The 16,759-nt window shown below is 38.4% G+C and overlaps 1 protein-coding gene across 3 annotated transcripts in view; it reads left to right on the plus strand.

The window, feature by feature from the left end:
* The window catches only part of rhpn1 (rhophilin, Rho GTPase binding protein 1), a 95,866-nt gene extending 91,231 nt beyond the window's left edge, over window positions 1-4,635 (plus strand). For 2 of the 3 annotated variants that reach the window (XM_060824455.1, XM_060824457.1), the window contains exons 14-15: window positions 1,448-1,606; window positions 3,516-4,635. In XM_060824455.1, coding sequence (XP_060680438.1) covers window positions 1,448-1,606; window positions 3,516-3,722 — 366 coding nt within the window. In that variant the 3' untranslated portion in view covers window positions 3,723-4,635. The remainder of the gene's footprint in view (window positions 1-1,447; window positions 1,607-3,515) is intronic. The other variant, XM_060824456.1, reaches the window with a different exon arrangement.
* The last annotated feature ends 12,124 nt before the right edge of the window (window positions 4,636-16,759 follow it).

The raw sequence follows: 16,759 nt of genomic DNA on the forward strand, positions 1-16,759 counted from the left end.
GCTGCTGATCTATTCTTCAACGTCTCAGTGATTTGGTGACCCTTTTGGTTAAATTTCCACCAAGGTGAACACAGAGTACAATGGGACCTTGACAACGGGCAGAGGAGTGGCAGATGGAGTTTAATTTAGATAAATGTTAAAGTGCTGTATTTTGGAAAGGCAGGAGTCATACACGTTAATGGTAAGATCCTGTTGAGTGCTGTTGAACAAAGAGACCTTGGAGTGTAGGTTCATAGTTCCTCGAAAGTGGAGTCCCAGATACACAGGATAGTGAAGAAGCTGTTTGGTTTGCTTGCCGTTCTTGGTCAGTGCATTGAGTATTGGTTTTGGGAGGTTATGTTGTGGCTGTACAGGACATATTGGTTAGGCTACTTTTTGAATATTGTGTGCATTTCTGGTCTGGCTGCTATAGGAAGGATGCGGTGAAACTTGAAAGGGTTCAGAAAAGATTTATAAGGATGTTGCCAGCCTTGGAGGGTTTGAGCTATAGGGAGAGGCTGAATATGCTGGGGCAATTTTCTCTAGATCATTGGAGTCTGAGAGGTGACCTTATAGAGGTTTATAAAATCATAGAGGGCATGGATAGGGTGAATAGTCAGGGTCTTTTTCCTGGGGTGGGGTAGTTCAACACTAGAGGGGAGAGGGAAATGATTTAAGAGGGACCTAATGGACAACCTTTTCATGCAGAGGGTTGTGCATGTATGGAATGAGCTGCTAGAGGAAGTGGTGGAGGCTGGTACAGTTACAAGATTAAAAGGCATCTGGGTGGATATATGAATAGGAAGACCTTACAGGGATATGGGCCAAAAGCTGACAAATGGGACTAGATTAATTTCAGATATCTGGTCAGCATGGATAACTTGGATTGAAGAATCTATTTCCATGCTGTAATTCTCCTTGACTCTATGAGTTAACATGGGAAAGTCCTAAATGTTGAACGTCGATGAGGTCCTGTACTATAAACCTCAGTGCTTCACCATTGTTTGACATTTTTTTTAAAAACTGAATAGAACAAGTTATATTTTGGGTTTGCTGCTATTGTTTGATTCCAGAAATTGTTTCTGTAGTTTTTTTTCCACTTCCTGGTCTGATTTACTGAGCTGACGTCTATTAAATTGGATAGTATCTGTTCCATACTGCTACCCCAATTCAATTTAGCCAAGTCTGGTAGAATGACTCATTTCATTGATTAAAAACAAATCTACCTCCTCCTCTGGAAAATTGACTAATTTTGCTATAATTTCTCTTGAAATATATAATTTCTCTTGAAATAGATGAAATTCTGTGTGGGGAATTACATATGTGAACTCTCAGATTTGGCCCTCCTGTTGTGATAGGTTTTGCAGTAGTTGGGCCAACACTCTATGGTTTCTAATTTATGATCTTTTTGCTATATTGTAATACATGTCAATATCAATTTATTACTCATTACTTTAACTTTTCTTAGGAAGCCGGTCTCCGAGAAGGAGACTACCTCGTGTCAGTGAATGAACAAGATTGCAAATGGTCCAAGCACACTGATGTAGTTCAGCTATTGAAAAATATCAGTACAGAAGGTGTCAGTATTGGTGTGATAACTCTAATTACCTCTGAGCAACAGAACAATGTGAGTGTTTACCATTTAGATGTGTTTATTGATTTGATTTTAACTGAGCAAGTCCTTTAAGTCACTTCTTCAATTTGGTTGTCATCATGTATAAAAGGTAACTGTCTAGATAACTAATCTATAGTTGCCTATTTGGAAACCAATAGCAAGACTGCAACCTGTTTCACGTTTGGGGGCTGAATTTAATTCAGATGGTAATGACCCTAATGTAGCTGGAATGTCCAGGGTAGCATCAACCCGACCTCCCATCTCTTTAGGTTTGGATAAACTGTTTTGGAGGGCCTGCAGTCTCTAGTCCCAGCAGTGATACTGGAGCAACAAACAAAATTAGACTGTGTCCAGGTCAGGGAAAAACTGGAATGAACCTGGGGAATCAGGATAACCTTGCCCAATCAGCATCTGCTGAACATGATGGTTGTGCTTCCACAGGGGAAGCCCTTGCTGTATGTATTCTCTTCACAGACCAGAAGCTGCCTGACAAGGAGGGAAACTCCTCCCTTCAAATTTGTGAAGAGGCTGCTAGCTTTTGCTGGGCAGTCTCCCCTTTGCAAGTGATTAAGTAGCCAGGTAGGGACCTCAACTTGTCTCTGATGGGAAGGCTGTCTTGACATCCTCTGCTGGAGACATATATGTTTTAAGTTGGGAAGGCACCAAGCATTTTATCCCAATCCTTCTGTTTGTTTTCCATGGCCCGTCCTTCTCCCAAACTCCAACTTCGCAGCTCTCCTCCCTTCCTAGGTTTTGTTCCTAGTAGTTGGTGTCTGAGCAGATAGCTGTTGTCTGCATATAGGGGTTAAAAAAGAATACAATTCTACTTTCTCCTAAATTATTCTAAAATTTTAAAGCATTTCTTAAAACTTGCTTTAATTGAACTATTTGGTGTATTATAGGTGGTGACTGAGTGTAGTGTCTGACTTGGCTCTAAGTTAGATGAAAAGTCAGCACAAGTCCCTGTCATTGCTATTCTTTGACCCTGTCCTAGTGTGAAAATGGTTTGGCTAAATGCTAACCTCTTCCAGAATGTAAATATTTTTCCAACATTTCATATCTGGGTATGGAATGTACAATGATCAATTAGAAAAGCTAACAGAGACCAGACATAACAATCTTTGATCTTGGTCTGAAAATTAAGAACTCTAAGAGCACCTCCATTCATTCCATCTCTGCATATTGTCCTGATTGTTCACATGCTTCTACAGGCATTGTATTTGACTTAGATGATTAGTAGATGACTTCCTCTTGTCCCCTCTCCTCATTGGCATTTGTGAAATTGGCTGCACGCTCTCTGATAAATCAAGGAGTTGAATATATATTCTAGAACTTAGTGATGTAAAGTCACAGCTCCAATATAGTGTGTGTAGCGATATTTGAACTTAGCTTGTTTTTTTTTAAGCAAAAAGGGTTCCACTCTCAGTCTTTTTCCACTAGTCATTTTTGTGTTGGCAATGGCTCGATTTATAAAATTATCAACCATATTTTCAAGTTCCTCATGATCTCTGTAATCTCATCCAGCCCTACAATCCTCTGAGATGTCCACACTCATCAGTTGCCTTTGTGATATCACCTGCACTAATGACGATGTCAGCTGACCTATCTGAACCTCAGGAATTCACATCATGAAACACTCCAGCGTGTTCGCACTCTTTCATCCCTTATTGCATATCTTTTAAACTTCCTGCACTATCAAGTTTTTGGTCAACTTGCTGTACCATCTCTTTTTGTAATTTGATGTCACTTCCTGTGAAGTGCTTTTGGGTTTCTTTTTCTTCACTACGTCAAACATGCTGTTGTTCTATTAGATTGCAAGTCTGCCAAGTTCATCAAATAAGCTAGCACTTGGAAATATTTCGAGCATTTTCTTTTGATAGTATTTTCACTTAACAATTGCCCACTCCGTTTTCCTTTTCAGCAGGCTGACAGAAAATCACTTCTAGGCACAATGTCTTCGACAAGCATCTTCTCTGGGAATGATAAAGAGAATAGCAAGAAAATTGCCGATTCAACTAAAGGTTCAGGTTTGCTGGTCACCTGGAACAAAAAGAAGAATACAAACAAGGATGGTAGCACTCACAGCTTACCTGTCATTGCTGTAACAGACGATGGATCATTCTATTGAAGAGTTTCATCACTCCTAATTTGTGTTATTCACCACAAACATACTCAACTCAACTAAGGACACGGAATGTCTTTTTTTAAAAGAGTTCATCTCAATTGAAGCCCTATCAATCATGCACTACAAGATTTATTATTATTTACATTCCTTTATGGGGGGAGATGACAGCAGAGTGGTATTGTAACTGCACTAGTAAACAGCGGCCTTGGCTATTGTTGTGGTTATCTCAAATCTCACTTCAATTCAGTTAATAAATCTAGCTATGAAATGCTGATGCTCTTAAGGAAGGATATCTGCTATCTTTACCGGGCCTAGATCTGACTCCAGAACCATCATGATAAAGTTGACTCTCAAATACCGTCTGAAATAGTCTTGTCAATCACTCCAATGTACTAAACCACTGCAAAATATTTCTTTAAAACACGTATTAGACTTTTGAACTGTTGCTGTATTGAAAGACACATTAGTACAAATAGGATGGTGGGACATAAATGGTAAAGTGAAGCAAGGTCAAATGTGCCACAGTAAAACAAGGCTTTGACATCTTGCAGTAGATTCACTCTAACCAGTTTAATTAAAGTGAAAAGGTTTTCAATCCCAGCCTTAATGAAAGTGCTGAATAATCTGTACATTTCCGGCATTTTTAAGTTCTGTATGAATTTTTCCTTACTGGATGGGAGTCTATAAGCTATTTTTAACTCACTACAAACCAATAGCCGCTTCAGGCTGCTGCTGCAAGGTAGTACCTTTTAGAGATCTCACTATGGCAGACCACATCTTGTTTCATTTTGGTCCACCAAGAGTTTGTGTTTCTCTCCTTCAGAGTTTTATTTTTGTTGATGTTCCATGCTTTGTGTGATGTGTTTTCAGCAATAACAAGTCAAATCAAATCCCTACCATCAGATTATCAGAGCACAATACATCACTAAAAATAGTATTTATCTATCAGAACTGATGATACATTGAAGGTCCATAAATCACAATCTTCTGTCTTGTCTCATTGGTCTCAGTATTACTTTCTACCAAGTAAAGCATTTAATTTGTATTTGTTTATTTCTAGCATTTCTGTTTGTTTCATCATATAATCTGAGCATTGGAATTGAGCTAATGTTACTGACTTCCCACCCCTTCTCATTGAAAACAAAACACATTGTAACATGGTGAGTTATATTGCATATATTAGGAAGTCACATTGAGTTTAGCCATGTAGAATTAATTTAGCTTATTCCTCAGTGCTGTCATGAGATTGTCTCAAAAACAAAATCTATATAAAAGACCCAAAATGTGCTTTTGGATTATAATCTAGTACATTTTTCTTTAAAGTTCTAATGATGACCAATGGAGCAAGAGATATACTCAGATCTGTGGAGTAAAACATCCTCTGTTAACTATTGTCCAAGAGACTTAAGTCATGGGCATGAAGTTCTAACAAAAATATTGTATATTGATCTACTTGATTTAATTAGATGTTCCTGCAAGTATTTTAGACGGAAGAAACTATGTACAATAAAATGTAATAGAGATTGAGCATCACAGTGCTCATAAATTCAAATATAGTGGTCAGTAACAGAGCCTAAATCAGTTAGCAGTAAGGGATTGGATTTGCACGAGGTCAGTCAATATTCTAAACTGAGAATGCCCAGTATTGTGATACTGTCTTTGAATGGCTCCTCTAACTTATACATATTTCAATTTTTCATTTTAAACTGGCAGCTGTTGGAAGTCCAGAATTCAATATAGAGATTCACTGAAATGTGTTTTCTCTTTATTTTCAATATGAGAAAATGTAGCACTTGTTTGTCTTTTTAAGAAATCATGTTTTGTTGTAAATGTTGGTCCTTTGCTAATTGATCAAGCTAACTGCAGCTGACACTGTGGAAAATGTTCATTCATAGATGATTGACTTTCCACTAGAGAAGCATGTGAGGAATTCCTTTGTATCAAGTCATTCTTTATGTTGAGGCATACTTATGTATTTTGATTTTCCTTTTTGGAAGAAAAGATGCAGTCATTTTCTGTATTATGTAAGATCAGATTTTTCTTGCTGCTCTACTTCAAACAAAACTCATTTAATGAGCACTCTCTTTAATTACTGGAAAAAAATTAAACGGTTGAGTTCAGTAATATGCTGGAAGAATTAGGAGGCAAGGGAGCCAGTTAGAAAGTGTCTGCTTTTAATTTTACAGCTTCTTATGTGCTCATGATTAAATTGCATAAAAGTCTGTAAATAAAAAGCAATTCCATGAAAGAGCTACTTTTTTTGGGCATTTCATAACAACGGAGCATCCAAAAGTCAATGACGTACTTTTGAAGTATAAATACTGTCAAACTGTAGGAAATGTGGGCAGGAAGTATTGATTCTGAATGGATTAAAAATAAAAATTATTTTCATATAAAACAATACACTGCATTCAGAATTGCCTAGGACAGAAGTTGAAAAGGTATTCTCAGTTTTCCTATTTTTGCCTCTTAAAAGTAAAATCTCAGGGAAAGAAGGTCATGTCTACGAAAAATTGATGGGTTGCTGCATTGTTTGAACAGACTGCCAACTCCATTTTAAATTGTTATAAGGATTCATTAGGTAACTGTATTGTGGTATTGGCCATGAGCCATATAAGCCATATTTACAGTTTAAAGAAGGGCTAGTAATGCCTATGAACAATACAGCAACTGATCAAAGATACATCATCGTTCCCTGAATGTACACAGAGGCAGGCAAAATCATAAATACTTAGAGACACTTTTTTTTTTGCTATATTTTTGTCTGATGGGAAATAGTTTTCATTATCATTCAGGCAACTTATATCTTTTCCTGTTGTGTAGCCGCCTCACTGCAATAATTATTGCAATGACACTGGCCCATCATCATCTCGTCACAATAACTCTTGAAAGGCAATAAATGCAGTCTTGTCGGCATCGTCTGTGTCCTGAGAATAGTGTTTTCAAAAACAAGAGTTAATGGTGTACAAATGTAGCGTAAGGGACAAACTGTTCTCAAGTCTGAAACGTGCAGTTATAGATTCATAGGATTTACAGCACAGAAACCCTTCAGTCCAACTTGTCCTTGCCGACCAGATATTCTAAACTGATCTAATCCCATTTATTAGCACTTGGCCCATATCCTCCTCAACCCTTCCCATTCATGTACCCATTCAGACGTTCTTTAAATGTAATTTAACTCTTCTCCAAATAATGTTTTGTTCATGGATTTGTAAAATTTTAGAGACTGCCATCTTTTCTCCCTCCATTCCCAATTTAAAAGTCAGCATGTGCACAAAAGATCAACTGCCCTCTCGCAACTTTATGCTCAACAGGGCATTAGTTGGTTCAGATGAGATATTCTTCCCCCATTGGGATGAATTCCTTTCTTATTGAACTGGTGCATTAAGTAGTCCCCATAGCACAACAGTGACCACTGTTCAAACTATAGGTGGATCTCAAGAAAGAAGAGGGAAGGTGTATCAGGCCTGGCTGGCAGAATCCATGTAGTTGCGGATTTTAAAGGTTTAAAAGGGTGTACAACTATTGAAGGTTGGGGAGGTAGGGTGTCTCCAATAGACACACATGACACAGAACATAGGTCCTTCCTTCCTTGCTAAACACCAACCCATACAGTAAAAGTTGCTAGCCTTCCTGCTTAGCATAAAGGCCTTCATCTTCTATAGGATAAAATAATCGCAGTTTGAATGAGGCCCTTAATTGAACATAATTGATCACTTAAAGACTTCCAAGCCCATAAGCTGTAAAATGGGACTGCGATCAGGGATGGACAGGAGGACCATGTGCTTTACAAGCGCCTGCCCTCGGTAATGCCAACAAGATTCAATCCAGACTCTTACTTTTTCCTATTCCTTCTATAAGCTAAACATAGACCATTACATTGCTGAGAAAATGTGTGAAGTACACTGCCTGATCTCACTCTGGTTGTTAAGAGGTAGTCAGGAATAACTTTCAATGGCTAGCCTAGCAGTTGTCCCTCACCTCCAGTCCATCATTTGATGGTTGCAATCTAATCTTGGATCACTTTTCCATCTAAATAGAGCTCATCAGGGACCAGAGTTTTTCGGTTCAGTGGCGCAGTTTGTTAAACAACTGTGTCAGCTGCTCATTGTTTTAAACAGATGAGTCCTTGCTTGAAATGAATGTCAGCCAGGTATGTTTTTGAACATTAAGAAACCCTGCCACTCGGGAATTAGTGCTTGGCAAGATGCTAATTTAAAATTTATATCTAAAATTTCAAGAGATTTACTTTTCACAAATATATTTATTGAACAGATCCATTGATTTGTAAATATTTTCAAAACCATTTCTTGTGACACTGAGGCTCATTCATCCCTGTCTTTAGAATGAAAATGTTTGAACCATAGTTGGTTCTGTTTTTCCTTTCCATGCATAAACAGCTCATGTTTCAGCCAGCTACAGTCACATTGCAGTCGTTCATGTTCTGATTATTCCCTAGAGTGCAAACCACCTAAATTCAGACAAACATAGAGTCATAGAGATGTACAGCATGGAAACAGACCCTTCGGTCCAACCCGTCCATGCCGACCAGATATCCCAACCCAATCTAGTCCCATTGCCAGCACCCGGCCCATATTCTTCCAAACCCTTCCTATTCATATACCCATCCAAATGCCTCTTAAATGTTGCAATTGTACCAGCCTCCACCACATCCTCTGGCAGCTCATTCCATACATGTACCACCCTCTGTATGAAAAAGTTACCCTTTAGGTCTCTTTTATATCTTTCCCCTCTCACCCTAAACCTATGCCCTCTAGTTCTGGACTCCCTGACCCCAGGGAAAAGGCTTTGTCTATTTATCCTATCCATGCCCCTCATAATTTTGTAAACCTCTAAGGTCTCCCCTCAGTCTCCGACGCTCCAGGGAAAACAGCCCCAGCCTGTTCAGCCTCTCCCTGTAGCTCAGATCCTCCAACCCTGGCAACATCCTTGTAAATCTTTTCTGAACCCCTTCAAGTTTCAAGGTATAAAAGTAATTCTGAGTTGATATGAAATTATCTCGACATTAATTTAGGATATCTGGTCTGCATGGATGAGTTGAACCAAAAGATCTGTTTCCGTGCCGTACATCTCTAGACTTTATGATATTGCTTTTTTTCTATCTTTTTTGTTTCCTATTTTCATCTGTAAAATTTCCATTGTAATAAAAACACAGTAATTTTGTAAAATTATTTTAAAATAAAAGACGTGTCGCAGAATTAAAAAAAGGTTATAGGTTAATGTGTGCACAAATCAAAACTAAACTGCAGGTTTGTGGCTGTGTAAAAGTTAGATAGCTGCTCCTTTCATTATTTTTGAGGATGGGGTAACATGTTGGTGCTACAGTATTTTCAGCTGAATGAAATATAACTAAGGGTTCTTGGGTATTTAAAATCTACTTCATCTAAAGTTGCTTAATTTGATTTTTTTTAGCATTAAATTCTTGATTCAAATAAACCTCATTAGTAATTGCATGTATAATGTTTAGTGCAAAAACATCTTTAATTCGTTATTTAGATGGTACTGTATTATTTTAAAAGAAGCAGATAGATTTTCACCTGTTGCTATGTTTATTCGTTTAAAGATACTTTTTTGTTCCCACGTCCTGCTATTTATGAAAAATTGACCACTTGCTAACAAATGTGCTACAGAAATACAACATGTCTGGTTTGGATGTTGATCTTAAACCAAGAAAATCATGTTTAGTCCTTTAGCAACATTACCTAAATGTCAACATTACCTAAATGCTGGAGGTTAGAGTCGAGAATGTGGTGCTGGAAAAGCACACCAGGTCAGGCAGCATCCGAGAAGCAGAAGAATTGATGTTTCGGGCAAAAGTCCTTCACCAGGAAGAGCCCCTGATGATTCTCCTGCTTCTCGGATGCTGCCTGACCTGCTGTGCTTTTCCAACACCATACTCTCAACAGTGTAATACCTGTCAATTTATTCCATCATAAGAGTGGATTCTTTAGAGCATTGACACCAAGATTATAATAGGGCTAACTTTTACTTTCTTTTGTTAAATGCATTATATTGCCAGCAAGTAGTGCTCAAGTACATGTTAGCACCACAATATCTAGATCCGCCCCCTTCCTCAAATGGTTTATACGTAGGGAGGAACTTTGTAATAATATGGAGTGACAATTCAGAAGCTGTTTGTCATTTGCATTAGGTTTCTCCTCAAACCATTTAGAAAAGAATGACTCCATGTTGGAAAGAAATTCTTCCTCCAAACACTCTAAGCACTGGTGTCAGTATTTGGAAACAAAAAGTAGGTTCCTAGTGAGTCGAGAGTTATCTACTTCTGACTTAATTTAACCTGTGCTTTCAATGCAGACAGTTTTGCTGTATATCTGTAGCATTTTTATACTCTTCCCTATTTTAAACTCAATTATTTTTAAGTATGAAACCCTGAGCGGTTATATTGTATATGTTATAAATGTGGAACACGATCTATACAGGGTAGACTGAAGATGTTCTAACACACCAGTCAGAGAACTAGCAAGAAGCACCATCAGTTCTGGCGGCAGGCCCAAATTAATCAAGTACCCATGTAGGCGCTTCTTTGATGGAAAATAAGAACAGTCACACTTGCCAATGAGTGTACCGGTCAAACAGTTTTGAAGCATGCAAGATGATGTGGACTGGTTGTGTCATTCGCAAGTTTTTACTGTTTTTCCTTCCTGAGTTAGTTAGCCATCACTAGGACTTACCCACAATTAAGATCCCCAACAGTGGAGACCCCATTCTCCAAGAGCGTTTCTCATACTGAAATCTCTAGTGGGAGCAGTGACTGCTATAGTAGCATTGCAGCTGCCAAAGCCCAGGATCAGAAAGAACCAGGTTGAAGGTGAGTGAAGGGCCAATTCCAGATCCCTTGATCAGGTGCATGTATCTCATAGTGAGGGAACTCCACATGGATGTCATCCATAAACTATCCAGCAAAACTTCTCTGGCCTTCCAATAACACAAGAGTCCTACATGGCATCCATTCAATCTTTGAGCCAAAACTAAATTTAGTAGGCTCAGAGGAGCTATTAATTAGCCAAACTGAGATCCAAGCACTGCTGTAAATCCCAAAGCAGTCCCTTTTGCATTCCGATTTAATTAGGAGACTGATGACAAACTCCTCTCTCAATTAAATGGCACAAACAAAATTCCTGACTGCATTAAATCCTGGTGTTTTTATTACAACAGGTTTCTAAAAACACAATTTGCAAAATTGTCAGTTGATTTTGCATGCAACATTTCCTGTTTGGATCTTGGGTGAACCGGTTTGTATTGTGATGTTCAAGTTCCTTTCAAAATTACTGGAGCAATAATTGTTCAAAAGTATAACACTAACATTTTGTCCCTAAGTAATGCTTGTGTATACCCTGTGGTTTGTCCTGCATTCATTACAATGATTTGAAGTTTTTATGTAGTACAAAGAGCCAAATTATTGTAGTCAGGAACTGGAAGTCAGAAAGTGATTGAAAACCTGGTTGTCTACAACGCTGAGACTACACAAAATGAGAATAATAAATATTTTTATATTGGGCACATGGTGAATTATGAGGCATTGCTCTTTCATTTAGATCAACTTTTAATAAAAAAACATGTAAGCACACTTGTGACTTCATTATAATAAATAACTTCCATTAATCCAAAATACACATGATAGCTCTCATAAAACTTCTTTAGTGCATCTAGTTGTGATCAGAATTAAATGAATTTTGAGCTTTTAACAAGAGATATTGAATAATTGCACACAACAAATTAAAAGAATACAATCACACTGTGCATTCTTTCCTGTTCTTCCTTCTAACCTTCAATATCTTGTTTCAAGCCTAATTTTATTTCTGAAAGTATCAATTTTAAGGATATGGGCATCACTGATATCAAGGATGGGCAGCTGGAGGTTTGGGAAAGAGATTGATGTAGCATCTGATGCGCAAGCTGTGCAAGAGTGGTAGATACATTTTTCACAGTAGTTCCCTATGAATAGGAAAATTTTGTGCAATAATGCCTATCTTTTGGAACACTTTTATTTCAAAATTCTGAGAATTAGATGAAGGTCAATTCACTGTAGCCAAACTGATTTTTAAAAATAATTTTATTAACCTTTCTTAATGTGAGTACAGATGAAAATCAAGCAAATCTATTTTTTTGTTTTACACACTGCCAAGTGTCTGAATCATTAAGTGATAGTACGTACATTTCCGAATGTCAGTGGAATAATGTTTACTTGTGTATAAAAAATTTTGTCCTAGGTTTTTGTCAAGGCAATGTTTTTGGTACAAGATTTTTTTTTGTGTGTTTCTTAGATGCTAACATTTCTTATGATCCAAGCTGATAGATTTCTATTTCTGTATCAACAGCACTGTGAATAAATTGAGATATTTTAATCCTTGCTTCCATTGTTCTTTCATTGTTTAGTATATTTTGGCTGTTAGATTTCCAAGACCAGTGCATATTTGTTTTAACTAATCTAATTAGTATGAAACAGAATATAACTTAATCAGGACCTGTTGTAACATTTTTCTGCCCACCCCGAAGATGGTTCTTGATGCAATTCACTTACACAGGAACAACTGTTAAATACCTCATCTGATAGACCATTCAAGTGTGAATGGAAGTAGTGTCAAAGAACATCTGAATATAAGAAATTAATGCAAGTGTACGCCTGTTCTGCCAATCTAACTGATATTTAACTCCACTTACCTGCTTGCCCTCAATGTCTTGATTCTGCTGGATTCAAAACTATTCATCTTTATGTTGCATATATTGAATAATTGAGCATTCACAGTTCTGGCACTAGAGAATTACAAAGACTCAAAAATAAATTTTTATTGGTGTTGGGAAAGTATTTGTACAGATGTAGACCTCCAGGGATGACTACCTCTAAGTTATGTATAATGAAGCCGTAAACTAATTTGCCATTTTGATACACAATTTTGTTTTAATGCTGGCAATATTAAGCTGTTTAACCAGAAGACAGTTTGTACTGACCTGACTCACTGGCAGTAGTTGAAAGTAGCAGACTGGAAATTCAGGAAAAAACTCCAATGGAAGTCTAGATGGGCTTGCATTCATGTTAGGTGGGGAACAGGTTTATGAATGCTTCAGAGTAATAAATCCATGGGCAGATGTTAGTGAAGGGAAGTCAGTTTCTTCAAAGCAGAGGATCAGGAAGGGTGTAAAGACTAGTCAGAAAAGAGCAATCCTGAAGGAATAGAAATATTTGCAATTGAGGTGGAATTTGAGGTTTGAGTGGCTTAGGAGTGTTATGACTGTGCCAAAGCATTGATGGCTAGAGGAGGTTCAAGTATGAAAATCAGAATCTCTAACTGGAATACTGGGAGCAAAAATTACAAACTGAAATTGTTGAACCCTATATTTAATCACATAGAAAGCTGTAAAGTGCCTGATTGAAAGATAAGATGTCATTCTTCCAGCTTGTGTTGAGTTTTGTTAGAATAATCTAGGTGGCTGATGTTGAATTTGGGAAGATTATTAAACTGACATGACTGGGGTCACGCTTGTGAACTAAACGTAGTGCTCCCCAACCTACATTTAATCAACCTGCTGTAGAGGTGCTTAGTTAAAAGGACGACATTCTATTTTTGAATTAAGTGCAAATAACAGACTCTGGATGGTAGGAACAGAAGTACTAAAAGGGCAGGTGTTGCATCTGCTGTTCTTGCATGGTTGTGAGAAGTGAGAGATAATTGAGGAATAGACCAGGATGTCATGGAACGGCTATTCCCTTCAGAACGCTATAGGTAGATGGAAAGTAGAAGCATGCCATTCACCCCATCAAGTCAACTCCACTACTCAACATGATCTCAGTTGATCTTTTATCTCAACTCTATAATCTCACTGTTTCAGCCACTAGAAATCTACCTATTTTTAAAATACATTCAATGTCTTCGCATCCACAATCTTTTATGGTAGCGAAGTCTATTCCTTTTGAGTGAAGACATTCCTCCAAATCACAGTCTGAAATGATCCAACATGTATCTTGAAATCGGGACCCTTTTTCTGGACGACTCAGTTGGAGAAAATCACATCCCTGCAATTGGCCTTTTCAACCCTGGTATAATTTTATATGTTTTAATGAGATTCTCATTCTTCAATAATATAGTGAATATATGTCTGGATGACCCAGTCTCTCTTTTTAAGGCAAACCTGTTACTCCAAGAATCGGTTTGGTGCATTCCTTCTATGACAAGTAAATATTTTCTTAGGTAAGGACACCAAAGCTGCACACAGTACGCTAGGTGTAGTCTCTCAAAAGTCTCTCTACAGCTGCAGTAAGACTTGCTTGTTCATTCTCTTTCAGTGTAGGCCAACATACCATTTTGCCTTCCAAGTTGCTTGCTGTACCTGCGAACTTGCTTCCAGTGGTCACTACACAAGGATACCCAAGTTCCTTTGCACATCAACCTTTGTAGAGTTAAAAGTTTTACTGGACAGAAAGAAGCCCCTTTGGCTGACTGTATCCACACCAATCCTCAAATAATTCCCACTTCTTAGCCCATAGCCTTGTAACCTTGTTTCATGTGCTCATCTAAATGCTTCTTAAATCTCCTGAGGGCTTCCCCCACCTCTACAACCCATTTAGCGACGGAGCTTGATATGTACCATCACCTGGGTGAAAATTCTTTACCTCCGATTCCTTCTAAGCCTTCTGTCCCTTATCTTAAAACTGTGTGCCAATTATTGATCACTCTAATAAAAAGAAAAGTTTCTCCTATTTTTCCTTATCAATGCCCCTGAAACTTTGTAGACCTCAGTCAGCCTTCTGTGCTATAAGCTGAAAATGTGTTGCTGGAAAAGCACAGCAGGTCAGGCAGCATCCAAAGAGCAGGAGAATTGCGTTTCGGGCATGAGCCCTTCTTCTCCTGAATACGCTCCAGGGTTAGTACATCTTTCCTGAGATATGGGACCTAAAACGGTGCACAGTACTCCAAATATGGCCTGACCAGAGCCTTATAGAGTCTCAGAAGTACATCCCTGCTTTTATATTCAAGTCCACTCAAAATAAATGCTATCATTGCATTTGCTTTCTTAACTATTGATTCAAACTTAGTTCAACCTGAGAGAATCCTGGACTAGAACACCCAAGTCTCTTTGTGCTTCAGATTTCTGAATTTTCTCCCCGTTTGAAAAATAGTTCACATCTCTATTCTTCATACCAAAGTGCATGACCTCACACCTTCCCACACTATACTCCATCTGCCACTTCTTTGCCCACTCTCCTAATCTGTTCAAATCCTTCTGCAGCCTCCTCCCCCTCAATGCTACCTGTCCCTCTACTTATCTTTGTATCATTTGTAAACTTAGCCAGAATTCCCTCAGTTCCTTCATCTAGATCGTTAATGTATAAAATGGAAAGTTGTAGGTCCCAAAACTGAGCCCTGCAGAACACCGCTAGTCTCCAGCTGCCGTCCTGAGAAAGACCCTTTCAACCCCAGTCTCTGTTTCCTGCCGGACAGCCAAGCCTTTATGCATACTAGCATCTTGCCTCTAACATCATGGACCCTTATCTTACTGAGTAGCCTCCTGTGCATCTTATCAAAAGCCTTCTTGAAGTCTTGGTAGATAACATCCATTGGCTCTCCTTGGTCTAACTTGCTCATTACCTCCTCAAAGAATTCTAGCAGATTTGTCAAGCATGACCTACCCTTGATGAAATCTTTCCGTTGTCATTATAAACCTAAGCTAAAAGTTTTGGACTTCCAAAAGTTTTGCCGTACAGCTTGTCTAAATTACTCTGAAGCATCCTCACCATTCAAAATCTAATTTACTTTGATATCATCAGCAAGTTTGGAAACTCTCTTCCCAGACTGCGTCTCTGCGCTGCTGACTGTGAGGCACTCTTTGCAGACTGCATCACTGAGATGCTGATTATGAGGCACTCTTCTCAGACTGCTTCACCATGATGCAGCTGTAGGACATAACTCTCTACCGTGAATCATTTTCTTAGGTTGCTCTCCAACTACTGGTCAACATCAAAGGTTTAGGTACTTGTATCCAGCTGCTTAATATCTTTTTAGGGTTAGGATCGCAGACATATTGTGTCTTATTCCAACCCCTAATATTCTGATTTTATAGGTATACCCTTGTGCCAGTTGGAATTTTAATCCTGTCAGCCTTTTGATCATTCATTGTTCATTTTCCTAGCACTTCATAGATTTACAGAATTCTACAGCACTGAAGGAACCTTTCAGCCCATTATGTCTGCACGGGATCACCAATGGGCATTATGACTCAGTGTCATTCCACATTCTATTGTATGTTGTTTCTATTCCAATAATCATTTAATATCCTCTGAATGCCTCAATTGATTTTGCCCCCACTACATTCCCAGGTAGTGCAGTTTAGACCTAAACCACTTGTGTGAAAAAGATTTTTCTCACATTACAGTTGCTATTTTGCAAATCTCTTTAAACCAGTACCCTCTCATTCTTGAATCTCTTATGAGTGGGAACAGTTTTTCCCGATCTGGATCACTTTTGAGAAAAATGTATTGGACCTAATCTTAACTTTCTTCACTCCCGGAAGAACAGTCCCAATCTCTCTAATCTATCCTCCTAACTAAAGTTTCTTATGCCTGGAACCTACTGATATGCTCATAGATGGATGCTGAAGACAGATTGTGCTGACAAGGTTGATTATAGTTCCACCTCATATTGGTTCCCAGATACACCTGGACAAACCCAATCAATTCATATTGGTACTACTGAACCATGCCGATGTCAATGGATATTGAAGTCCTCATCCAGAGTACATTCTATGCCTTTGCCACTTTCAATGCATACTTGAACATGAAAGAGGGCTGATTCATTTGCTGGGGAGCTGTGTTTTGATGGTAACTGGTTGGCAGCTTCTCTTCTAGGGTTCGACCTCTCTGAAGTCATGAAATGGACAGCGGTCCAGAATCAATGTTGAAGACTTCTAGGGCAATATCCTCCTAACCATAAACCACTCGGTGACAACCTCAGGAACGTGAATAATCTGTGAGTCCTCTTTTAGGCACAGGCCCGCTATTGACT

This window comes from Hemiscyllium ocellatum, chromosome 4 (genome assembly GCF_020745735.1).
Source record: "Hemiscyllium ocellatum isolate sHemOce1 chromosome 4, sHemOce1.pat.X.cur, whole genome shotgun sequence".
In the NCBI taxonomy this organism is placed as follows: Eukaryota; Metazoa; Chordata; class Chondrichthyes; order Orectolobiformes; family Hemiscylliidae; genus Hemiscyllium; species Hemiscyllium ocellatum.